At 44.6% G+C, this 27,569-nt stretch overlaps 1 protein-coding gene across 1 annotated transcript in view; it reads right to left on the bottom strand.

Annotated features, from left to right (window-relative positions):
* FNDC1 (fibronectin type III domain containing 1) overlaps positions 1-27,569 on the bottom strand; it is an 88,416-nt gene that overhangs the window by 54,097 nt on the left and 6,750 nt on the right. The window contains exons 2-4 of the mRNA XM_069487852.1: positions 10,202-10,396; positions 7,636-7,722; positions 7,130-7,198 (exon numbers count right to left, since the gene is read on the bottom strand). Coding sequence (XP_069343953.1) covers positions 7,130-7,198; positions 7,636-7,722; positions 10,202-10,396 — 351 coding nt within the window. The remainder of the gene's footprint in view (positions 1-7,129; positions 7,199-7,635; positions 7,723-10,201; positions 10,397-27,569) is intronic.

The raw sequence follows: 27,569 nt of genomic DNA, 5'->3' as shown, positions 1-27,569 counted from the left end.
GAAAGACGCTCTTCAAAGGTGTCACACACCCACGCCTGCCCTCCTTTTCTGGCAGGCGTTCAAAGAAAAGCCCAAGGCGGGTATCAGTCAGAAAGTGGCGTCTGGCCCCGGAGATGCGGGCCTCGTCAGAAGCACGAGGTTTTGTTAAACCACTGTAGGTTCTTCCAGGACATGAGGGCCAGTCAGCAAACATCTCACACAAGACCATGCAGGGGGACAACCCATCTCTCCAGCTGCCCTGAGCCCGCAGCCCTCACACTGGGACAGCCACTCGTCCGCCTCTGAGACAAGCACATGCCCGGCAGCTTACGACAGGGTCTTTGAGGGATGCTTCCGTCTTCGGATGGAACACCTGTGACAACATACCACGAAATGCTGTTCCAGCCCTGGTGCAGGGGAAGGCTGCTCCCGCTGTTGCCTTTTCCCGTGGGCCGGATTGAATCGCTCCTGACTCTCTTCCCTGGCATTTCTGCCAGGGGCGAGGGCTGCCACTCCTGAGCCTGCCATCCTCCCCAGGACATCTGGCTAAACGCAGTCAAACGGCTCCGCACACACACCTCCATCGCCCACTTCTTCATGACTAAGGAATGGGCTCTCGGGGCGGTGAAGTCTAACCATATTCTAGCGCAAGAGGCCTCCCTGGAACGGGCACTCAGATAAGCAGGTCTGAGCCTCCAGGGTGGAGGTGCCCGTCACGGGGCAGCGTTTCTTCAGATCTGTCTGTGCAAACACCTCATCCTCACAGACCAGCCAGCCGAGGAATCCCAATGCACAGGCGAGCACAGTGTCTCTCTCCACCCAGCCCCTCAAAGTAGCGGAAGACAAGAAAGGGGACCTCCAATTAATGGCAGCGCCACTCTGCGGCCGACAAACCGGCCTGCCGGGAAGCCGCTCCCCACGAGAATCAATGCTGGGCTAGACGGAGGTCATGTGACCCTGAGCCTCTCGCAGGCAGCTCTGCATCCCCCAGCGCCCAGCTCTTGTCAGCGCTCGCTCCTCTCCCACGGCACATCTCTAGGGCACCCACTGTGCGACTGTCCCAGGTCTGCAGACACGAAGGTGAGTGAGTCAGAGCACCCTGCCCTTGAGGCGCTCACCATCCAGACCATGACCCAGAAACTTCTGCCCTGCAAACTGCATACTTAATAAAACTCATAACTGCATGAGAAAGCTACTGAGAAAATAATATCACAGACATTATTAATTTCCCATTGGCCAAAGACTTTGATTGAAAATTAGTAAGTAAAAAGAGTATTAGATTCATAATGAATTCCATAATTTTGAATTTAAGCACAAGTCTGGTGCACGGCAGCCCCACAATCTGACTGCAGTGTTATCTGACCCCTGACTTGCCCATCGGTTTACCACGATGGCACCTTTTTTATCCAGGGTGCCAATAACACAAGTCAGTTTAAGTAAGTGAACGTGGCCAACTCTGTTGACTCATTCCTGCCATTGCAAATGGGGAAGGGAAGGGCACACAGACAGGAGCTCTTGGGGAAGGAGTCTCCCATATGTCAACAGAGATGATTCTTGATTCTGTGCACCTTCTGTGTGTTCAGGTATGTTCTCAAAACACAGAAATTACAATTCAGCGTTTCTGACTTCATTAGTACTATTTTTTGATGTGCTGACCTAAAACATTCTACCTAGGGTAGAGCAACAGGAAAATAGCGATTTTTCCTTAATACAAATGGTTCCCAACTGTCAGTTAGCATCACTCATTAGAAGTGGATTCAGTCCACTTGGTGTCACAGATTCAAGAATTTTCAAAGCTGAAAGGAACCTTAGAACTTTAGAAAGAAAGAACTTTAGAGCCTAAAAAAGTTCTTAGAAAGGAACACAGAACCTTCTCATTAAGTCCCATCATTTCCCAGCCGAGAAACCCAAGGCGCTGAGCAGGCAGGTGCTGCTGACACCTGTGTGCTGGTCAGGCCTGGGCCAGGTGTTCACAGGTGAGCAGTGATGAAACGAAGGCTTGGTGGATGAATTATGCTCTTAAATCAACAGATTAGAGAAAGAGCCCTCTCAAGACAGTAGGGTTAGAGTTTTTAACTTCCACAATGGTGGTATTTAAATTAGCAAACTGACAGGAAAATATGCCTGAAAATTGGTGCTTATGTTGCTGAAATACTGATAGAGAAGACCAAACTGTGTGCTTGGGGTATACACGTCTCATACATCCGTAGATATTTCCCATGAAAGGAGTGCTAGGTAATAAAGTAAAGATGCTAACGTAGGTTTTTCATGAGTTCACATTTTCACTGTTTTGGTGTCAAACAATTTGGTCAACAGCAGGTATCAACCTTTTCAGCAAGGCACTGGGAGGGGTCCAAAGATGAGTGGGACCCCAGACCTCCCCTGGGTCTAATCATGCTTTCCAAGGTGAGGACAGCCTTCCCCCAGAACCCGGAGGAGGGGAGGGGGCAGTGAAGGTTTAGAAGTGAGGAGGAGGAAGATGAAGGATGTCAGCTGAAACTTCACCTCTGCAGAGAAGCAGGAAGCGAGGTCACCTGCTAGAACTGAGGAGAACCCTGGCTGAGAAAGGAGCTGGACCTAGTGGCAACACTTTAGACTAGCCCTTGTGTCAGGGAGAGAGGAAACTGAGTTAGGACTAACAGAATGATCACCAGGCAGCACTGAGGACCCAGAGAAGTGAGGAAACCGGCTCTGGTGAGCTATGGTAATGCAGATGAGCTCAGATCTTTCTTAATCTCCCAAGGCTCAGCAATTAGCATGCCAGACAGAGGAAGCCAGAGAGCTGGGCCCTGCAGGGCACCAGGCAGGCCAGAGAGGCAGTTCGAAGGACCAGGGCTGACCCGAGAGAGCGGGTGGGAGTGATGGGACCCAGGTATAGTAAGGCAGCGGGCGGGGGCTGGCTTCCAGGCCCTGCCACTGGGAAGGGTCTGCAGGTCAAAGCCTGACAAGGCCTGAGAGCAAGCTTGCAACACCAGGGTGTTGAAGGAGGGAGACGATGGTCATCAGACAGGGAATTCCATGATCCCCGATTCTGGAAGGGAGCAGCTCTGTCTCTAACTCTAACTCTGTGCGGGGAGGCAGCAGTTAGAACCCAGGAGGTGAGAACATCAAATGGGCCATCGTCATGGATGCCTGATGTGGAGAGACACTATGTGCCAAGTGCCCACATGCTGTTGGCTTCAGGGAGCAACCTGAAGGTGAGTGGGTGGCCGGAAGAGGAAAGGGAATAGCTGGAGCACAGGTGAATGTCACGCCAGTGTTGGCTGGAGATGGCCAAGGGCTGACGTGAGTCCTATGCTGACCTTGAGTCCAAGCTGCTATTTAACTGTCCAAAACATGAGCAACCTTCATGAACTAAAACGAAAGATACAAATTAGATTTTTATTTCAGTCCTATGTCTAGTTTAGGCTCCAGAGCTTGAGAAAACCACAAAGATTTTTAGAGAATCATAAAAATTATTAAATAGATATGATTATATAGAGCTAAAATTAACCAGAATCTAACACAGTTTTCCAGATGAAGAGTTTGGCGAATGCTCTGTGCCCAGCCGAGTCCCTTGGCTGGTTGGTGGCAGAGTTGGGACGTGTCTGTGTCCCAAGCCCCAGTGTGGCTCTGCCCTGACCCTGGGGCCAGCTCTGCACTGCCCGTTACCCAGACCCACCTGCAGAAAAAAAGCTAAAACAGCTCGCAGGAAAGAAGTCTGCAGAAAAGCTAAATAATAACCTTCCAATAAGTGGGCAGACGTGTGACGTCTCTTCCCTGGTGACAGAACAGGAGGATACGGGTTTACGTCCCAGCAAGAGGAGTTCTACATTAAATACAAAGAAAGCCTTCTGACTGAGAGATATGAGATGAGCTACACGACAGGAAGCCAAAACTTCTGCCCTGGCATTGCGTTTTCACTTAGTCCCATCATTTTCTGAGTCCTGAGAGTTTTCGTATTTGGACGAATGACCCATCTGAGAATGACGGAGGTCCTGCCCCACCTCCAGAACTCTCTGGCACGTTCCTCCTTCTCCTCACGTGGCTTCACCCTCTGTGGTCTCAGTTTGGTGCCGCCATCTTGGGCCTCCCAGGCTCCCAAACCCTCACCCCTGTCTGCTTATTCTATAGCACAGTGCTGTTTGTTTTTCAAGTAATCTATGATCATATTATGGGCTTAACAGTGTCCCCCCAAAATCCATATGTTGAAGTCCTAACCCCAGTACCTCAGAATGTGAGTGTATTTGGAGACAGGGCCTTTAAAGAGGAGATTAAGTTAAAATGAGGCCGTTAGGATGGGCCCTAATCCAATCTGACTGGTGTCCTTATAAGAAGAGGAGATTAGGACACAGGAGAGACACCAGGGGTGCACAAGAACGGAGGAAAGACCATGTGAGGACACAGCAAGAAGGTGGCCATCTGCAAGCAAAGGAGAGGCCTCAGGAGAAACCAAACCTTGACCTGGGGCGTCTAGACTCCGGAACCATGAGAAAATAAACTTCTGTTGTTTAAACCGCCCAGTCTGTGGTATTTTGTCACGGCAGCCCTAGCAAACTGATAGATTATCCACATCAATTTTTGCTTATTTGTTTATTGTCTTTCCTTCTCATTAGAATCTGAGTTTCACTAAGGTGAGGCCTTGTCTACCTTGCATCTCTAGCCCTACACCTGTGCCCGGGATGAATAAACGAAATAATTAAAGTCCTGTATTTTTAGGTAAATATAATTCTGTTAAAATAGGTCTAAGCCAGTAAAAGAAGGCCTTCTGGAATTTGAAATGAAACCACTGTTTCCAGCAGCATAAAAGAACAGATTTTCCTCTGGTTTCAGATAAAACACTGGAAGAACATGAGATGCCATCAGTCAAAGCACTAAAGTGAACCCCTTTGGGCTTCACACCAGGTGCTGATGTTAATTTCGTAAGTTTTAAGGGCAAATCCCTTCCTTTGAATGAAGATGTGGAATTCTGAATATTTGTTTTGTTTGACAAGACTATTATATATTTAACCATTTCTTAGAATGATAGCATAGCACGTTTTCCAAGCCTCATAAAAGGGTATAGATACATTATTGATAATTTCTCTTAAGTTATTACTTTTATGAACAATTAAATGTGATTTTTTTCCCTGGAGCACTTTAACCTGGCCTGTGCATACTGGATATTCATGGTTGTTGTTTTTTTTTAAGTTCTGCTTTATATCATATGCTGTAAGTGGTTTCAGCCAGCAATTTCTTTGTTCATTTTTTTTTTTTTTTCCAGACTGAGTCTCACTCTGTGCCTAGGCTAGAGTGCCATGGCGTCAGCCTAGCTCACAGCAACCTCAAACTCTTGGGCTCAAGCAATCCTCCTGCCTCAGCCTCCTGAGTAGCTGGGACTACAGGCACGCACCACTATGCCCAGTTAATTTTTTCTATTTTTAGTTGCCTGGCTAATTTTTTTCTATTTTTTTCTAGTAGACATGAGGTCTCACTCTTGCTCAGGCTGGTCTCAAACTCCTGATCTCAAGTGATCCTACTGCCTCAGCATCCCAGATTGAGCAATTTCTTCTAGTGTCATTTTTAATCATGGTGTATGACAAATGTCTTATAGCAGGGTGCTTTGGCAACCAAGGCCTGCAACGGCTTTTGCAGAGAGGTTAAATCATCTCACAACACATAAAATCAGTAATGAGCTGGAACATGATTATCTCTGATCCCTGATCCCCAGGATTTGTGCTTGCTGACTCAGAAAGGTCTCACACACACACACACACACCCCCAAGCACACACGTGTGTGCATGTCTTTCCATTAAAGAAGGCATAAGAAATTAATTACTTATGAAAAAGTAAGAAAACTAATTGTTCCAAAACTGCCATCATTTAGAAAACTTTATCAGGAAGAATATAAAAATATGGCCTTTTAAAATACAAAATATAAGCTTCAAATCCAAGGTATAAACATCTATAAGTAAAAGGTTCATGTGTGTCAGTTTCCATGTGTGCCTTCATGGGTAAACAGCCTTGGGACTAAACGTCCTTTCCTGTTTTGCACACTGCCTAGGTGTACTAACATCTCGACCATTGTACTATCCATGTTTTCCACGGTGTGATCCTGGCCTCCTGCTCTCCCTCACCCACTCCTGTACTTTCTACTTCATCTCTTACTCTATAGTATGCTCCTATGTGGCTACCTAGCTCTTACTTCCCTCTTCCAACTTCCATTCTTTCTTCTTGAATCACCTACAAGGTATTTCCGTTGCAATGCTCCATGGTCACCTCAAGTCCATCATATTTGAACAAGAACACATCATCTCCCCCAAAAGCCAGTTTCCTTTTCTGATAGTTTTGTTTGTATAGTAGGGACTTTGTTCCACCCTTTGTTCATACAGTAGGGACTTTGAAAACTACCTCTGCCCATCAAACCTGGTCTGAAAACCAAATTATGGTAGTTGGTTTCACATACTCACCTTCCTCTCAACAATAACACCAGATGGAGATATTTAAACATATAGTACATGAAAATAAAACATAGCTCCTCACCAGAATGCCTTTGGGATATTAATCACACTCTGAAATAACTGCATTCATTTTATGTTATATTTTCCACCATTCATTAAATATATTCAAGAAACATATGAGAAATGTCAACACTTCTCTCAATAAGTAAAACAATATGATCAGACAACATCAACATCCAAATGATAAAACATACAGATACACAAATATGGAGCAGAGATGGAAGGCAGGTTTTCTAACATACCACAAAATATCCCAAGGTTGTCAGAAAAAAGCAAGATGTGATACAACGTATTAGCCAATAAAAGCCACTGTTTTGTGAGTCCCGTTCATTGATGCCATTCACAGGTAAAAGAGCTGTAAGTATCCTGTGGGACTACTGCCATCTCAACCACCATATTTGCCTGTTAACAGGGTGACAATATCCCCAGATGTAGACACAGACACTTCCCCACGCGAGAACATGAAGGAACAGCGAACAATGAGTGACACTGGCTACAGTCTGGTTCCCCAGGTGCAGAACAGGTTGACCGAGACGGTGGGGCGTGTGTGTTAGTTTAGCGATGGGAACTCAACAAAGGTTGTGAGCACATGTGTGTGACAGAAGCACAACCCCCTTGCGAGATGGTGCTTCAATGAAGACATGAATCTGACACGAATGAGCAAGTAGTACCTGTGACGGTTTCATTAAATGGTCCTGGACCCTTGATGGGAAAACCATCAATCTTGATCCATTCACCTCCTAAATTAGGGAAATGCAACTTGATAGTTAGGAACAAGCACTATTGGATTTTCCACATTTCAGTGCATCCCTAATGCATATTTAAGTAATCTTTGCAACAGTCTTCAAAAGGATCTGCCCAGGCCATATTGGTGACTAGACACCTAAGCTTTATGGACGAAACATATTTTTGGTCTTTTGCACAGGGTTTACTCCAGTGAGTATTCAAAAAGTTCAGGCAAAACACTATTATAATAACCTACGTTAAAACTATTTTAAAAGAAGGGATAAGTCTCTCCTCATTTTCAATCTTTCAACTTTTTTTTACAAGTCTAAAAAGTTCTTGTTCAGAAATTCTTTAATAATTCTAAATTTATACTGACTTGAAGAAGCAAGGAGGGATGTCTCTCCCAAGCTAAGTAACAAAACTACGGCCTTCAATTCTAGGTAAGACTTACCAGGCAGGCTCTCAGCTCTGTACACTGGACGGCTCACTCCACTGTGGTTTTCTGCAGTAACCAGCACAAAGTACACTACCCCCGGCTCTGAAACATACGGTTTGTATCAAGCCACCATTTCAAACCTCTAAGAATGACACAGTTTGGCTCACTAACCATCTTCCTTATACCAATTATAACTAAACATAAAATCTGAATTAAGTGACAAGCATAATAATAGCTTTCTCTCTTTTTTTTTATTAAATTCACTAACATTCTTCTCATGCAACTGAAACACACCTGACCCAAAAAACATAAACTTATTTACTACAAAGTAGGTGGCATGAATAATAAACCTGGATTCAAAAGCAGACAACCAAGAGTTTTTGAATTTTTAACATGAAGTCAATGTAGGAAGTTGAAACGCACCATCCACTAAATAGATGTTTGGACATTGGTGTCAGTAACTACAAATAATATTTCCCCATAGAAGCTCCAAATGAAAACCTCCAGAAAATAATAAGAAATGTCAATGTAATTCATAAAATTTAGCACATGGGAAATCTTCACTGCAATACATAAAGCTTCACGAAATTTTCTGTTTTTCACAATCAAAATGTTCCCTGTACTGTATCTGCAAGTTGTTTTTGACCATTTCAACAAAAATTTAGAAAAAAATATTTCCTAGAATCTTGGAAATGCTAATCCTGAAATAATTGGGCTTCACTTTTTGACCTTCACCTAGGAGCTAAGGTCAAATAGCAAAGGTTTCTTTGGCAGTGCTCCTGAAGTTGAGACAAGAAAGGAAACCAGGACACCACATTACAAAGAGAGTGTACCCTGAACTTGGAGCTTCAAAAAGCAAAACTCCAGTCGTGCTGGTTTTCCTCAAAATGAACCATGATCTTGTAACAGTAAGTGAAGCGGCCATGTGGGCATGTCAGGCAACGAAGGGTCAAAGAGGTAAGCATTCTGTCAAAGGCAGTAATGATAATGACATTTCTCAAAGCAAGGAGCCTTCCCTTAACAAAACTTCACTCAGTTCTCAAGCCAGAGGCCCTGAAACAGCAACCGGGCTGACAGCATCTGTGGGCCTGCTGTGATCCGTGATCAAGACTGCTGTGACTTCTGTCTGGCCATGACAGGACCTGGGGTCACCTAGGGTTTGGCACGGCCTGCCAGACTAACGGGAAGATGCCCTGGGGTCAGACAGAACGCAAAACCGAGCTTCGCCAGACACTTTCTCGCGCTCTGAGCTTGTTTGTGTAATATTTCAAAGCAACTTAATCCACATGTCTCTGATTCCCACACAGTTAACTCATCAGAAAGTTGCTTGGGAGATGCTATTTGTTCTTCAGGGAGTTCTATGGCTTTCTTTTCACATGTTTTTCTTCTCTGCAGCAACCACAACAACCCAAGGTTTGAGCAGGCAGATGTGACCCTTCGTGCCTTCGGCCTGACAGGCTCCCCACCGACCTCGAGGGTGGGCTCAGGGGGCCGCGGTGATGCGTGAGATTCAGGGAATGTACGTTCAGCTGAAGCCACGAGGATGGGAGTCTGGGAGTCTGGCCTCCTTTATCTCCCTTTTATATACTCTCTGCTCTGTTCCACAGGAAGCATAATATCAAATGCAGGAGGTGGAGGAGGAGTGAGGTAGGCGATGGCTGGGCGACCAGCACTGAGCAGCCATGAGCTGACCGATCCCCTAAAGCAGCGGTCCCCAAGGGACTGGTTTCATGGAAGACAATTTTTCCATGGACCGGGGTGGGATGGGTGGAGCCTGTGTGGCCTGGTTCCTAACAGGCCACAGATCGGTACTGGTCCACGGCCCGGGCTTTGGGGACCACAGCCCTAAAGGATCAAAATGCCAACATGGCATGGGGAGACCTTGTGTCCTATATGCTGATTTCTGTTACTTCCTTATGATCCATCTAAGGTCAGGCCACCACATGATGGTAGAATCGATGGAGTTTCAGGCCACTGAAACCAAAAAAAGTAGAAGACAGAGGATCCAGAGGCAGCTTAAAGCCTAAGTCCAAACCACCTGCATCTGCACTTACGTGGCAATACATATTGAGGAAAGATCTAAAATATTCCAAACTTCCAGAATCAAATTTAAATTTAAATAGGGAAAAATGTTACTTTAACCAGATGTGGCTAGGCACAACATATTCCACACACCTTTACAGGGACATAGGACTTGAAAAACCCCTGATTATAAAATGAGTTAGAAGTCTCCAGAGTAGCCTACTAAGTTGTCTACTAGTCAAGTTTCTATAAGACAAAAAAGGATCAATATATTTTCCAAAAGCACATGCAGAAACTAAAAATTGTTTGCTACGTCAATGTGGACAGAGGAGCACTTGAGTTCAAGTGCACGGATGGGTAAGCCCAGTGGCCAGATGAAGGCTGTCAAGCAACAGCCTCCCAACGAGAGCCAATGAACTTGGGTCCCCATTCCCAAAGAACTATGAGGTCCCTTGAGCCCAGCCATCCTTTGTCTCACAAATAGTCACCCTAAGAATGTAACCGAGAATGCTGGTGCACAGTTAATTCTGACTGGCAACAAGATCACAATGTCACTTACCCACATCCTCAATAAGGAAGGAGTATGTCTCCGCATTCACCTTGATGTATTTAAGACTTTTCAGTGACTTCCCATAGGCAATGTTGTAATGCTCCACGGGTCTACTGGTAGCATCTTTGGGTGGGTCCCATGTGACTTTCAGGCCCATTTTAGTGGACAGCAGTTTCACGTGCCTTGGCTTCAGAGGGTGGTCAACTACGCAAACAGTGCAACTATCAACTTATGACAATAGCAGATTAGGAAAATGAATTTTTTATGTTCTCTGATATTGTTAGTAAAAAAGTAAATGACATCTAATCCGTTTGATCCTAAAGACTTTAAGTACAGTTATGTTTGCACATCATTACAGTATGACAGCAAAACAAATATACCAAACCCACAAGCTTTTATGTATTTTGGATAACTGTGGGTGGTAAATTTAAACCAAACGAGAAACAAATCAAAATAAACTCTAGGCATTCTCTGGCTTGATTACATTGTCTTGCTAGTGCAAAGAATAACAACTTGGTAATTTGACATAGTCTCAGATGCATTCACATGTTAAATACGTTCTTAGTATTTTGTATGATACAGTTGGACAATCTTTAAAACACCTCTGAGAAGAACAACATAAAACTATCCTCATAGGGAATAATATTCATTGTATTCTAAGTGAGATTCAGAAGCATTCATTTCCTCAAAGGAAACAAACTAAGTTCATCAACAGCTTAAAAGGGAGATAAAACTCTGGTTTTATCTGCATATAGCTAATATAAATGTTTCCATATTTTGTTGCAGAAGAAAAACAAGTTAGTAAGAAGCACAATTACAGTTTTATCTTAAGTTATGAGGTTCCAAAGAAAATTCTTGATTTTCAAAATTACTAAAATGAAACATAACATTTTGTCAAACAAAATCTCTCAGCTCACTATGTAACTGATATTGTAATGCAACATAACATAAATACAGACTAAATATTCAAGCAATAGTCAAACACATTTTGGTCAAACTTGGATCTGAAACTGACTATTCAATAATGCAAGGCACTCTCAGGAAAAAAAAAAGTGACCTAAGAAAAAAGAATCCAGAAACCTTTAAACTTAGTAACATTAAGAAAAATGCATTTGGAATCTCATAGAAGAAGAAAGGGAAAGGAGAATGTTTCATGGTGACACACACATTGGTTAGGATGTGCTTTTAATATTGGATGAAAATTCTGAACAGAATAAACACAGATGATTTCAACAGACTCCTCCCAAAACTGCCCCCTGCCTCTGGAGTAAAATGATTAGCAAAGGAGAGAACTAAAAAGAGCATGAGTGTGAAGATTTTCACAGCATTAGGGAAAGAGTCTCCATTGTGGAGACAAATACACAATTTTGGCTAAGGGTACAGACCAAAGTCCCCAGAGCATTCCCCCCAACTCCAGATGTGCGGTTTCCACGAGCCTGAGATAGAGAAATACAATCTAATGCTCTCTGGGGAAATGGGAGTTGGGTAGACTACAAACACAGCACACCAATCCCTTCTGGGGCATTTAAAGTTAGCAACAGTGGCTACTCTTCTCTAATTTTCATTTACCCTTCCTCACCTACAAAAAACTTCAGGAATCATTCTCAGGAATCCAGTATCTCACACTGACCAAAAGGTGTGTAGAAGCAAAGCAAGACATCCAAAAACAGCAAAACGGAGCTCACGGTTGGGTGTTTCTCCCAAGGAAGAAACTGAATGAATGAATATGTGAATAGCACTTTTCCTTACTGTTCAGCTCCAAATCTCCCTTAAGGAAAGTCTGATCTTCAACAGTCTCCCATCCAAGTACTAACCAGGCCCAGCCCTGCTTAGCTTCCAAGATCAGACAGGATCAGGCACATTCAGGGCGGTATGGCTGTAGACCTAAATAGACATTCTGAAATGTGAGACCTGTGGAACCCAAACATTGTCACATTTTCTACTGGGCACTAGTGATTCAATCCATACACAGCTACCTAGGCTATAAAACGATTTACTTTTATTACTGATACATGAAAAGAACAATTTGTAAGTATACTCGTTGTTCTTCCCTGCTATGCTTTGCATTTATCCTTGGACAAAGAACTGAATAATTTCCAACTCACATGAGAATCCACATTCAAAGGGACGCATCAGCCTGGCATGAGGAGAGAGCCATTTAAATCCATCAGGGAGTTCCAGCAAAAATAACAGAGAAAGGCAAGAGGAAAATGCCCTGGTTGCCAAAATCTAATGCATATCATTTTGTCTGCTCACTCAGAGTTTCCAAGTGTGTTCATGCATGAGTTTGTTTGCTCTCCTCTCCCCAATGATCAAGTACCATCAACTCAATAACTGCCTGGGCCCACATCTGTATGTTAGGAAAAAGGGCATATGATGTCTATCTGCTCTAAAACATATGAAAATGGGAGTGTGAAATGAATGGGAAAGGGGACTTATGGCGTGTCTACTATGTGCCACTTAATCTTACACTGCAAGAGATGCTCATAACACACACCTTGGGAAGTATTTACTCCCTCTAGATTACAGATGAGGACATCAAGACCTGGAACAGAGAGGGTAGGTGAGCTTCCCAGAGCCACACAGCTGCTCCAGGGATAAAGCTACTGCAAAGGTTTCACTCACCTCCAATGCCCAGCTCTTCCAGGAGTTCATGGGCCCTCAGAATTGGTCCCTGATTTTAGATGATTAATGACCATGTCCAGTGAAACACAGTTAATTTAGGCAGCCACAACTATCCTAACACAAATGTGAGGCCTCTGTAGCTGTGTTTACCATTCCTACCACCCTCTCGCCCACCTTCCCCCACTGTTTTCCTTTCTGCGGGCACCTGTGCCCCTCCTTCCATCACCTCTCCTCATGCTAGGTGTCCTCCTTGTCCCCTTTCTCTGGAAGGAGTAGAATAAGTGAATGATGTGCTCTCCTGGGGACATTTGCATTCTTACATCAAAACTTTAAGCCAGAGGAGGGACTTTCTAGTAGTGACATTTTAGGCCTTAGAGAGTTACCTAATGAAAGGGTTTTTTTTTAACATAAAATTCTTTCAGGGACCCTAAACCAGACCTCAGAGGCAACCTTACAGTCAATCTCCCTACAAAGTCAGTCCTGAATTTCTGTTTCTCAAGGGGCCTTAGGCCCATACACTACCCCCTTCCCCCCTCCCCGGCCCCCAACACACACAAACTGGGCCAGTTCAACAAAATACGTGGCCTGATTAGAAGATATTTCCATTTCCTAGATTCCCATCAACTCTGTTGTTTAAAATTGATGACATTTTGGGGGCTGCATGCCTAACTCAGAGAGAACTGGCCAAACAGACCAGCAGGAGGGCCGGAGAGAAAGCAAACCCTGCCCCACCCTCACCCGGCACCACCTCAGCTCTGAGTGAAGTCATCAAACCAGCACCTGACTCGGGAGCCATCGCTCAGGCAGCTGCAAACCAGTGTGCATGCCCTTAGGTTACTGGACAGAAAACTTATCCTTGGGACTAGAAGTAAGTGTGACAATTTGTCCGGTTCCTGAGCAGCATTTTAAAGGTCTAATGACTGCAGTCTTTAGATGTGAAATAAAGGCATAAGGAGTGTGGAAGAGCTTTCAGGCTCTGCAGGCTGCGTTCTGGGTTCCGTGCTGAGGGAGCAGCGTTCTGATAGCATGAAGAAGAAACATGACAAAGTGGGTCCTTGCTGATTTTTAGTATTCTTAGACACTTAGTACAGACCATCCTCCCCACCAGACAGATGGAGCACATGACCTTCTGTGATCATCCTCAGCATCCTCATCCAACACAGATGATGCTGGGGACAGTCCTTAAAGCTATATACCCCACGAGCTGTGTCTCTAAAGACAAAGGGACAAACCCAAGCATCAACACAGCAGGAATTCTACAGCCCAACAGCGGGGACGCTGGGAGGTCACTGCGCAGAGCAGGCGTGCAGGTAGGGCACAATGAGCTGTCTCTCATCTCCACGGGATGCAAAATGAGAAAATGAGCTTAAGCTGCAGCCTAAGAGATTTGGGGTCAAATAAAAATAATTTCCTGTCTATGTCCTTCCCCATCTCCCCCAGTCCGGGCTGACTTTGGATGGAGACAGATGGCAAGGTGCTCCCGACAGAAGGAGGAAGCCAGCAAGGGCCTGCTGTACCTCAAACATTTCACACCACAGCAAAGTCACTGCCATAGTTCAAACCGGTAAACTCTATACAGATTCCAGGACATTCTGCCAGGGACCGAGTGGCAAAATAATATTTTGATGATCTTGCAGATACCCAGCAATTGCCAGGCTAGCTATTTCTGTGCCACAGCTATCATGAGTTGTCTATTGGTTTGTCTGGGAATGGAAAATAAGGGTGCAGCCAGCACCCAGATTCCTTACTTTAATCTAGCTCCAAACTCCAAGCAGATCTTATTATCCAAGAGCTCCCAAGGAGGCCAGTTTGCTTCAAGCTCCAAAGTATAGATCCACAGCTGCTCCAGGATGGATTCCAAGATTCCATTGGCTCTGCAGTATCTGTCCTTAGAGGGTCTCCAGCTTCCCCAGATGGGCCTCAAGAAATTCTCCAGGGATAATGAACATTCTGAGTCCAGCACTAAGCTTGAGCCCACAGCTAAGTATTCAGGACCGGCCTGACCAACCTCTGCAGTGTCTGTTCATCACAGTGGACGGGCACCAGGCCTCACCGCACACTCAGTGCTCACTTAAATGCCTGCAAGGCCCAGGAAGGTGACACAGATGAGGGCGGCTTATGAAGAGTATCTACCCCAGCTACAGGCACAATTCGGTTTCAGGCACCTGCTGACAAAAGGAAATTCAGGCCCCACATTGTCAGATGTTCTGGGTTTTTTCCTAAGAAGCTAGAAATCCTGAATTTTGTGTGAAATCTCCCAATTTTTATATTAACTGGAGATTAATTCCACTTTTTAAAAACACTGTGTGGGGGTACGCGCGCGCGCACACACACACACACACACACACACATAAATAACCCAGCTGGCCAGACTCAGTCCATCGGTGGCCGGTCAGTGACCTCGACCTTGACCCCAGAAGAAATCCTTTAGTTGCTGATGCAGACAGTCCCCCAAAGTCCAGTTTCAATTCTGAGACTCCTCTGTGAATGTGGGTCCACGAATCAAGGTGAAAGCTAACGTCTGGAGAACTGGAGCTATCCCAACCCCCGAAGGCATTAGGCAAAGATCTGCCCAAGGGATCATGTCCCACCTCCAGACCCCCTCTTCCCCCTCCCTCCCCGAGACCCAAGGCTGTGAGAAAGCTGTCCTGGGCTCCAAGGAATAAAGAAGACACATCCCAGGAAGGCTCGGGGAGGGGACGTGGGAAGCTATGCAGGCTTTAACTACCAGCAAAACCGACCACTTCTGCACGTCTATCTCTGGCCTAACCATTCCAGACCAATATTCCCTACCGTCTATATAGTCCCATATGAGCCTCAAACTGAACATGCTCAAATGAAACAATATTGAACTGCTCAATTTTGGCTCAGACATCATCACCCGTCCAAGCACCTAAATTAGATGCGCAGAGTCATCCTTAAGTGAACAGGCATATCCACAACGAATGAAAATACATGTTTCCTCTAAAGGGAATTCTGACAAGGGATATTTCTCAGAAAAAAAAAGAGGAGGAAAGTTCAGAACCAGTTAATAGAGGGAATCAATGGTAAAAGTAATACCATAATGACACACTCCCTACAGAAACCATGCTGAGAAAACTGACATTCGAAACAGTAACTGAATCTTTCTGGATTCAAAGTGTTGCTTTTGTTTGTTTCTTTGTTTTGTTCAATTTTTTAAAATACAGTTACTTCATTAAATTCTCCAGGTAGGTAGAAAGAGAAAGGAAGATGGATGGTGGATGCGAGAGAGCGAGCGGTTATGAGAGCACGACCGAGCCCGCGAGAAACAAAGACAGGCCTGTCTTCCACCAGGCACCCTCGAACTTGCTCCACTACCACGGTGAAGCTGGCTGATTTGGGCCAAATACGCTGCAGCGCTGAAAGTGCTGGCCCAGAGTCGGCACTCAATAAATGTCACATGAGCGAATGAATACCTTAAGTTTGATTTACAGTCCACCTACCATCCAGGAACAAAACAGCAGCTGATAAACATGCTTAAATGTTTCAGCTTCTGTATCTGCACTGAAGCAGAACTACCATCCACATAATCATTGTGGATAATGAAGGTAAAACCCACAGACAACATAGGAAAAACCCACCAATAAAATGTTGAGTAGGTAGAACCAAATATCTTCTAAAGCAATGACTGATGGACTCGTTGCAAGAAAAACAAACGCTATTTCTTCTTTGGTTTTTCTACCAAGTGCTCACTGGAAAAAATTACTCAAGTAACTAAAAATTGGTTTGATTTGATTTGAAAATCAAGTCTGAAAAGTAGATTTGAGTTGCTCTTTGGATCTTACAACTCCTGGTCATAGTGTACTGCACAGTTCCTTGACTCTTAGAACCCATCTGTTATATCTTAAATAGCAAATGGAATACATGTGGGCAAGCAATAAAAAAGGGACTGTATGTTTCTACTATACTTATAAATGACAAATTACCTTTTAATTTTATTTCACCAACAAAATGTATGAAGCAGTCTTCCCTGAATGTGAAGCATAAGTGCTTCTTATGAACATTTGGGTTCAAAACCAAATTGAGAAAAGAGGTAAAGGTGTCACAAATCAAAATATCAGATTTATTGCTGATACACTTGAATTGGAGAATGTGGCTCTAACCTGTGACCATCATCGTGCTTCCTACTTCCCCATCTCCCCTCTCCAGCTCTGGCCACTGGATCACACAGAGGGGACAGCTCACCCTGCAGAGCAGATGGCTCAGCACGCTGCTTTCCCGAGCTGGTGACAGAGAGCAACAGGCCTGGGCTCCACCCCAGCCAGCATCCTCAGGGACACGGGACTGGAGCCGAGTGCAGGCAGACCCAAAAAGAGACATGTGTGGCTGTGGCCTCTAATCTGGTAACACCACCAGGTAGAGAGAGGAGGTCACCAACGTGGGCTCTTCCCACTGGCCCATCAGGCACAGCTGTCCCATGGAGCAGAGTATGGGATAGGTAAGAGACCAGAATGTCACTCTAGAGACAGCTCCTTGGCGAAACATGAGAAGAAGAAAACAGAAGCCCCCTTAAGACCCCTTGATATCCCCAGAGGGTCGTCCCTGACCCCACCGAGCACAATGATCCACCTGTGGTCAAGCTATGGCCGCCCCTCAGGGTGAGAATTAGGACAAACTCGCCCCATCTTCAGGAGACCCCCTGAAGTCCCGCCATGCATCTTCCTGGAGTTCTTGGTGGGATATCACCCCCGCCAGGACCCCAGGAAGCTCGGACATGAGTAAGGATCATGTTTGAGCCAACCCCAAAGCCAAGTCGACCTTCAGGCTGAAAATCCACTCCTGGCCTGTCCTGTTCCAATCCCAAATTTTTCCAAGTTTACGTGGTCCAAAGAGCCCAAAGCAATGATTTGGCATGACGGCACAAAAACGCACTGCTAACACAATACACGCAATATAAAAATACCCCGATTTTAATAGAAATCCCTCCCATCACAAAATTCCCAGGGGAAACTTAAAGTTCAAAAGTAAAGCCTTCTTTATCTTAGAGCATAAAATCAAAAGAAATTAAAGTTCAAATAGCTTTCCTCTTACTTCTTATACTGTTTAGTCTGAGCCAGAGGAGATTCATTCAAATGCCCAGATGGGGTCAGAGTTCCCCTGGCAACCGAAGCCCCTACCACCATTCACTGAAATTGTCGCCATTTCTTCAGGATTCTCTAAAGTAAGAATAATTGAATCCAAAGTTTCCCATTTGCTTAAATTCTTTGAGTCCTCAGACCCTAAATTCTCCATGAGGAAGCAAATCCAAGCTGTGCTGCATACAGGACACACATTATTTCTGTCTATCCAGTACAGCTCCCCAATTCTTCAGGTAACAGACCTGTGACCATGTGACCCCAAACTGCCCAGGACACTTCCCTGGCTTTGTTCTAAGTGCAGCCGGCCTGGAGATCCTGCCTGTGCTTTCTGGCCTGAGTCTGTGAACGGAGGGCCCTGCAATTGCTGGTGACCAGCTCTTGCTGCCACATGGACAGAGATGAAGAGAGAGTTCGAGTGACATCTGGAGCCCTGGTTCTAGGCTCCCTAAGACCAGCTCGAGCCCTCCCCTTCCCATGGTGTAGCTCTGAGGGCCACTGAATTCTGGGATTTAAATTAGTTCAAGTTGGGTTTTTGCCATTTGCAGTCAGACCCTAATGGACCAGGACATTATTAATCAAGATCTTCTATGAAAGTCAATTAAAAAAGCTTTTTTGAAGCTACCCCCACAGCCAGTGCCTTGGGTCACAAAAGCCTGCCAGTGCAGACACACCCAAAGGAATGAAGGCAAATGCCACCGGTTCCGGCTGCCATTCCCAGCTGAGTGCTCGCTCGCGCAGCCCACCCAGTTTGGTGGTGGGTGCTAAGGAGCAGGTGAGGACAACCTGGGTTACATAGAAACCCCCAGAGCAATGTTAAGGGCCCTTGAGATAAACTCATCCCTTAAAGCCCCAAAAATGCTAAAATTATTTCTTAAGTATACCAAAGATTGCTCTTTAATGCGAAAAACCTTTCATGTTTATGTAAGTCTCCTTATTTCATCTTTGTTTGAAATTCAAGTTTTACACTGGAAACCACTAAACACTTCCCAGACTCTGAAATGAAGAAAACACAGATCTCAGTGTAATCATGAGTCTTTGATCAAAAATCCAACAGATAAGACAGAAGAGGTTAGGATGTACTAAAATTGCAGTGTAGCTATGGGGTAGGAATCAATGTGAGATCCAACTTAGAGACTACGATTCAGAGGAAAGGTGGAAAAATTTAGCTATTACCCATATGATACTGGATAGCACAAGAATATTCAGAAATTCAGAAACATCCGGGTACTTAGCAACACGACTGACACTGAAATGACTGACCCAATTTTAAATAATTTTTCAAATGGATGGGGCAATTATATTTCTAAACAATTATGATCCCCCTTCTTCAAACAAAACCCCTGAAAGTCCAGCTCTCTTTGTAGCTGTGTGACGTAAGACTGACACGGGGAAACTTTACAGATGGTGGACTGAACTGTGCCCCTGGGAGGCTGGTGTTGAGCCGACAGAGTCTGGTATTAAAATAGCAGCCTGGCTCCCTGTCTGGCAGTCCTCAGTATGCATGGCATTCAGTAAAAGTGTTTTCCACAGGGGCCATTCAGTCTTTAGGGATAACTGTATGAAAAATAACATCAGACTCTAGGTCTTCAGAGTCTGAACTTGGAAAACACTCCAGGGAGCTGAAAGAGTTTTACAAACAGAACCTTTGACCCCACCATGGTGGCCACACAGCACTGTCATCGGGTCAGAGAGAAACATCAAGGCAGGTAGATGTCCTGGGTCCCCTGGGAGATCAAGGACAGCCACGGAATCAGACCATGCTCTGCAGACTCTGTCCTGGGTCCATCTTCCTCACACCCGGTCGGCTCCCCACATAAGGCTAACTTGCTGGACCCCACCCCTAGGCCCGACAGTGCCCTGCTGTGTTTACCTGGGAGGGCGGCAGGTGATGAGTGAGGAGCCCTGGTAGCTGCACGTCCAGTACTCACTCCTGACCAGGGAGCCAGCTGGAGGCCGGCTCACCTCTCCAAGCCACCTCCACTAAATCTGAATTCCCTGTGGTCATCCCCAGCCCCTCTGGCATTGTCCAGCATTTTGACAACAACAAAGCATCATTTTATTCAGACTAAAAGGCCAAATCACACACATACATGCCAACGTGCTCATAAGGGCGCTCAGTGGTCACTGAATACAATTGTGAATCACACTGTTTCTTCAGCCGCTCAAAGAAGCCAGATGGTGAAGCCATCCAAATCTCCAATGGCAGCCACCTGCCCATCTTTAAATGGAGGTTGTCAGAGTCTGGTTCTCTCCCCTCCAGACTGCCAGCACCACCACCACCTTCACCCATTTCTGTGCAAGTGTTTTCCACCTTGGGTGAGTTTCAAGTGGCCGCATGTCGAGGTGATCCTCACACTTGGGCTTCAGTAAACTGCACTCAAATCCCCATGTCGCCTGGCTCTGCCTAGGTGCTGCACACAAGCCGGTCACGCAGGGGGCTGCCAGACAGTGCCATCAGCACTCGGGCACTTCCTAAGGAAAGAGCCCCCATTGGACCTGGGCAGCTCTCTCTCCCCTTCATCCTCTTGCCTCAGGAGTCGTCCCCCAACCTCCACCTGAGACCACCTGCACAACCCATGATGCTGGCAAACAAAGTCGGGCATTGGGACATGCTCTGTTACCTCCAGGGTGAATGGCTCCTTATAGACAAACTCTGCCTAGAACTTTTTAGATTCTAGGTTGTTTGTTTACTTGTATTTGGGGGGAAATTGGAGTGAAGGGAAAGAATGTTCATTAATACAGTTTATCATACATTAGTCCCTTTCATTATCTCCCTACTTCAGTCCCTCCTTCCCCGCCCCACTCCCAGCTTGGAAAAGATCTGCAAAGCAGAAAAACACAAAAATGGAACAATGAAATAAAGCACAAAGGAATTCTATTTCAAAATAAACAGCAAGTGGCAAAACTAAAATCAAATTCTCAAGCTAACAGAGATGGACCATGGCTTGCCCAGACAGTATTCTTAAAATAAATCTGCCTTCTCCCTCAGGGTACTTTCTGGGACTTTTTCATCTGGATTTTTGTTAGTCCCATTCAAACCAAGTTTTCCAGCTAATTTATAACAGTTTAGCAGCTTACATCAAATTCAGAAACCACCGTGGTTGACGCTGTGGATTGTCTATCCAAAAGCCATTCCCAACTTCTTTCTCCCTCACCTTCCTCTGCTACAGAGGTTGGAATACTAAACATTCGGTCATGACTTTCCAGCTTCCCTTGCAGCTAGGATGGCCATATGATCTAGCCAATGACATATATGGGGAGTTACTGCTGCCATTTCCAAGAAAAGCATTTTAAAAGCTCTACTATTATGTGCCCATGGCCTTTTGTATCTTCCTCCTTTTTTGCCCCTTGAGATGTCAACATGACACTCAGAGATGCAGCCGCCATCTCGAAACATGAAGTGACCAGCCTGAGAATGATGACATGGCCAGAGCAGAAAAATAGAATGATCCTGGTCCATGACAACCTTGTTAAAGCACTGGGCCAGGCCCAGTCTCTCTGCTCCCAGGTTTATTGGTAAGTCAGATAAACATTTCCCTCATGTGTTTAGCCACAGTTAGTCACATATGTGAACAGCAGCCCAATCCATGGCTCCATTGCTACCTAACATTGTCACTTCTGGATCCGTAAAATTAAGTCACTTTTCCTCTTGATTTCTAAAGGAGAGCTGCTTTGTTTTAACTTTTATTTTCTTTCTGTTTGTTGTTTTTAAGGATCCCCTCTGGGAATTTAATTTTGACAATGTGAATGCTTATTTGCCAATATGCCATTGACTTGAGCAAGTTCATCTGTCCAGAAAACGATGCAGCCAGAAATTGGAATGGACTTAACCGGCAGAGCTGGCAGAATTTGATCATTAGGATTTGAGGTTTTAAAGTTCTTGGCCATTTGATTCAGGAACAAGTATGAGGAAAAGCTACTGTTCCAGAGAAAAAAAATGAGATTTTTTTCCCCCATATGAACCAGCTTTCCAGAACACTTTAGGAAAATGGAAGTGGAGGGATTAGATGGGTATATTTATTTATAACAACAATACGGGAAAAAAGGTCCTGAAGAGCAGATGCTGTAGCTGGAAAGGGCTCGTGCCCACCATCAACAGGCATCGGAGACCCAGCTGGAAACCAGGACTTTCCAGGTTTCTGTGGGATCTTTTGCACATTCTTCAAATTCAATTTGTAACCAAGAAATAGTTTCTTAAAGAATTACCATTGTTTGTTGGTCCAGCTTAAACTCAGCCTACTATAAACTGCTTGACATACCAGCCAAAAAAAAAAAAAAAACTCCCTGAAAATTCATTCCTTTTCCCGAAATGTGAAAGTCATTGTCTAACTATGTTAAATACTTGGGCATTACTGTCCCCAAAATCACCACTCGTATTACTCAGAAAGCTCCCAGAAAAATATCCTTAGATGAGAAGCCAAGGAAATATTGTGGAGAGGTTGGTCTGAAACAGAGCAGATGAGACAGGCACGATGAGAGCCGGGTCGGCCACCATGTGGACCCGGTGACAACCTAGTTGCTAAGGGAGCATTTTTTCAACATTTCAGATACTCACTTAATGGTTATGAACAGACACAGGCAAATAATCTATCAATAAAGAGGGAAAAATACACAAAACACCTCATGAGCAAAGAATTTGAGTTTTGCAGTGGGTACATTTGTGATAAAGGAAAAATATATAAGCAAAGAAGAAAGGAAATGAGCACTTGTTGCATACTTAGTGCCAGCCATTTCACTCCAACAGATATTCATTAAGTGCCTACTATGTGTCAGATTCTAAGCTAGAAACTAGGCATGCAGAAGTGGGTAAAAAAGAGTTCTACATTATTATAACTATTTATCCCTCATGACGACACTGTTCGGTATACCCATTTTTATAAATTAGGAAACTGAGTCTCAGAAAGTTAAGTGATTTGTTGGAGGCCACACAGCTAGTAAGTGACAGCAGTCAAACTCAGACCTATCTGAAGCCGTAGACCATGCTCTTTCTACCACACTTGGTTGCCTCTCGACTATAACTATAACCAAAAGCAGCAACTGCAGACCTGGAGAATAATCGGAACCAAAGACGTAAAACTGAAAGCCTCCAGTGGCAGCTGAAGTCACGCAGACATATGAGCTCACTGAACCAAATGAGATCTTGTGGATGTCAAGGAGATTCCAAATCCTCATCTCTTGGTCCTCACCTGCCTCTATTTCCAATGACCGCTGACTGCTTCTCGCCCTGGAGTCATCTCTTCTCCCATCCTCCCTGACCACCCACTTCCAGGACACCCGCCCCCTGGCCTCTCCTCCACATCAGGACCCTCGATGCTGGGGTGCTTCAGAGCCCAGCCCCTGGCCCTCCCTCTCCTCTACTGCACTCCTCTGCCCTCTCTCCCCAACTTAGCACCTCTGGTCCTGCGATTGCAAATACCACGCACATGCGGATGGCTCCTGAATTCACAACTCCAGCCTGGCTTCCCCCTGTGTGCCCGTGTGTCCAGCTGTGGACTCGACATCTCCCGTGGGACCCAAAGAACACAGATGTCTGAGGGGTGGCTGGGGGAGGAGAGGACATTCTAAGCCTGAAATACTAGTGATAAAGAGCAGAACCAGGACACAAGTTGCATCGTGGAAGCCAGGAGAGGAGAGATTCCAAGAAGGGAATGTCCATCAATATCAAGTCAAGGCTGAAAAGAACCTATTTTTCTCCTCTTCTAATCAGATCAGCCACTACTGTTCAAGGCCCCCAAACAAAGCAAATACCCCACAAAAGCTTCTCTCTGCAAATATAAAACTTAATTAGTTCCTTTCTATAGTTACCCTACCTACCTCATAGGATTGATGCAAGAATAAAATATGAAATAAAATCATAAAGCACTCAACAGATGTGAGATAATATCAATACTAGGAATTACAGCCACAGAACGGCTGATCTCATCAATCAAAGCCCAACACGAAACGAGCTAGCACGATTCCCAGTTGGCTCTTGGCCAGTTCTCCCTCCTCGCACAGCAGGAGTGGGTTTGGGTCCTCCCGTTCCCTAATCTTGGCTAATACATTTGAATTAGAATTGAGAGTTGAAAGGAAACATAGATAATCTAATTCAATTTCCCCTCTTCAATCTTCCTATCGACTGTGAATCCACTTCAGTACTTTCCATGACTAGACAGTCAGACCCTGGTTTGCAGTCTGAATGTCTCTGGTTACCGCACCAAGCTGTTTGGTCAACTCTTGGTGTGGCCCATACAGCAGGCACAAGACTTGTCCCTTAAAATTTATTTAGTTTTACCTTATAGGGCTTCAGGAACAGAGTAGTTCCCATGTTTAATAATTTCATGGAAAAAAGTTGGACTGGTGGAATCTAGAAAAACTCAGGATCTAGTCTAGTCTCTAGGTAGATAACAAGCACTCAAAAACAGGCACAGGACTACAATTTAACAGCAGGTGTATTATAATTTTTCTTTAAAAATATAACTTTTGTTCTACATTGATCACATAGGAATCTTATATTTAAAAACCTTTTGAGGCTAGGCAGACTTTAGATTTTCCCTGCAGTCTTAAGGTTTCTGGGCCTGTCAGGAAGTGACAACTTTTATTCACTCATGCTAAGACGAGCGACCCTCGAAGCCAGGCATTTTATGTACATTTTCAAATATGATATATCAGTCAAAGCCTCGGTGATATAGCCAATGTTGCTAATTGTATCCTGTTACAAAGAGAGAGCAGATTTTTATTGAACATATTGCCATATGATATTCATGAATAATTTCCAAATTATAGAGGAATCAAGTAGAGAGAAAAAGTTTCCACCTTTGTTCACAAATGTAGACTTTATCAAATTGCTATAAACCATAGATAGCCTAAGAGAGAAAATCTCCTTAAATCCGGAAAATAATACAATGAAGTAAAGAACCAACAATGTTTTAAGTAAAAGTCATGAAAACATTACCAGTTACTTAATCTCATGTAATTAATTTTTGTTTTGCTTGATCTTGATTAGTAGTTTCATGAATGCATCAGTTTCTTTATGAGAGTTCAGAAAATGTTTTTAGTTCTTTGACCTTAAAGTTATTAGAAACCTGTATTTAAGAGTCTTTTCCATAAATCTGACAGCAAATGTCTTTAGAGACTAATCATAACTGTGAATGACAGGAACAGAAGAGCCACGGTTAAAAATCTGATGGAAATTCATTATAATCAGCAATCAACAAGGAAATTTGGTTATTTTTGTGGCATACAATATCTTAACATAACAACTGAAATTATGACTCACAACATACTAGATTTCTATGAACATATACAATTCTGAAACATTCATATCAATAACGTACCCATAAATGTAATTTAAAGAAGATCTAGCATCATTTACCATTTGAGAGTGTTTCCCATACCATGAAGAAGCCTAATCAATCAATAATATCTCTGTAAGATGAGAAATACATCCTTCGATTGTACTCCAGGGGCTCAACAGGAAAATCCCACAGTTAATTCTATGTCAAAAAGACTTAATTTAAATTTTTGACATTGAGGAAGCCCCTCAAAGATGTCAAAAGGTTTTAAACACTGGATCTACAACTATCCTAAAATAAAAATTTTTAAAAGTCATTTTTCGAAAAATAGGCTTTTAAGCCTATAGTGAAGTCTAAAAGCCTGACCCTTATGTGCGTGGGGGGGTGGGGTGCGGGGCGCGGGACAGGCATGCTAGAATTGGCTACTGAGAAAGGAAAACCTAACACATGCTTTGACACTGAGCGACAATCAGTGCAGCCATATTGGCTTCTCTGTGAAAGGCACACCTAAGCGTTCCGTCCTCATTACTGGCACCTTCCTCCAGAGGAGGCTGAGGCTTCTCTGCAGGGGGATTTTATTCTATAACACACTGTGAGGATGAAGGGGAGCTCCCCTGTGAGTCTGTACCTCTGCAGCGGCTTCTCCTGACATCCCCCGGGGCACTCACCTATAGGGGTGGGGAGGGGGGGCAGCAAATTTCATGGAGTTTTTTAGTCAAAACATCTGGTTCTTCAGAAGGCAGCTCACAGTGACCCCCAGGTCCCGCCTGACTGTGGTGGCTTCTCCTGAGCTTCTAGGACACCACACCTGACCACACATGACCACTTCTGCGCTGTCCACACCTGCCGCACCCCACCAAGCCCTGTGAGTTCTGCCAAAGGTGCTGTTGGTGAGACTTCATCTCCAGACAAACGTGGGACATCACAAAGTAGGAGCTGTCACTGCACACCTTTCTCAGATTGTGTATGAAATGCTACCTGGCTCCAGCCACAGCACTGGTGCTTAAGGGACCCATTATCCACACTTCTCCTAGAGCAACGCATGCTCATCTCCACTCTCTTTGCAGACTTCATAAAAGTCTAAGTAAATTATATCCACTGATTTCCTCTTTAATCCAAGTTACTTACCACCCCTCCCAATGAACTCCTAAAATTACTCACATGGAGTCTCCATTTGGACACTGCACTTCTGCCCACAGACCCACCCATGGCCTCAAAGCCAATGCACTCCACCATTCAGGACTCTTACCTTAATTATAAATCCTACTAGACTGTTCACATCTGAATGCATGAGACCCATGGTACTCTGGAACCTTTTCCAAAGTGGGATTTTTCTAGAATATATGAGCCATTTCAGAAAACATGAAACAAAGAAGATTCTTCAAATAAGATAGGACTAAAGGTAAAGTCAGTAGCTAGTAGCTGACTTGGTCTACACTGTAGTCAAGAAACACCCCAGAGTAAGCAAGCAAATACAAAAGAAGCCCCCAAACACAATGAACAGAAGCATCGACTGCCCCTTCTGGCCGGAGCCCAGTGCGCTCCTCCCTTCGGCTGCCTGCACAGCCTCCCCCTGGTGGTGCACTGAAGACACCCCTTCAACTGCCACCAACACTGTGGATCAATGTCAAACTCAGGAGCTTCCCGAGATGGCTGCTGCCTATGCCTCCAAGCCTGAATGTCTGTTCCTCTACCCGAGATGTCCCTTCTTGTCTTCCTTCTCCAGCTGATGCCTATGCCCTATTCAAAGCCCTGCTCAAACGGAGCTGTGCTGAACTCAAGTAGGGCTTAAGATGAAGTTGCAGTGAACCTATTCCCTGTTACAAAATAGATTTTGCCTGTGGATACAAGCTAGGTCCTCACTGTGGGAAGCAGGCATCTTCCCACCTTGACCTTCCAGTTAATTCACCCCCAAGGCACCTGTACTTCTCTGTCCTATCATATATCACCATCTGTGCTCTCCCTCCCTGCCACTCCCCTTCCTGTGCCTTCTCTGACAGCAGGGTTTATCTGACTTTGCATCCTGCATCTGACATGTATTAACACTTGCTAACTGAATGAATGAATGGACATCCTTCATATGGAGACTGGCACAAAGTTAGAGCTGCAGGGGCCCTTAACAATACCTAGGTCAATCCCCTCATTTTACAGATAAGAAAACTGAGGCCTGAAGAGTTATGACTTGCCCAAAATCACATAGCCCAATCAGTGGCTGATCAAGACCTAATAAACTGGATGAAGAGATGTGACACTATAAAAAAAAAAAAAGGCCCTAAATAACAAAGCCCTGCTTTAAATGACATATTTCTTCCAAAAAGTTCAAGACTCTTTAATGCCATTATTAATAGTATCAACCATGAGAAGCAGGAATTTGTCAAC

Source organism: Eulemur rufifrons, chromosome 15 (genome assembly GCF_041146395.1).
Source record: "Eulemur rufifrons isolate Redbay chromosome 15, OSU_ERuf_1, whole genome shotgun sequence".
Taxonomy (NCBI): domain Eukaryota; kingdom Metazoa; phylum Chordata; class Mammalia; order Primates; family Lemuridae; genus Eulemur; species Eulemur rufifrons.
The sequence above is the reverse complement of the archived record's forward strand: the minus strand, read 5'-3'. Positions and strand labels throughout refer to the sequence as shown.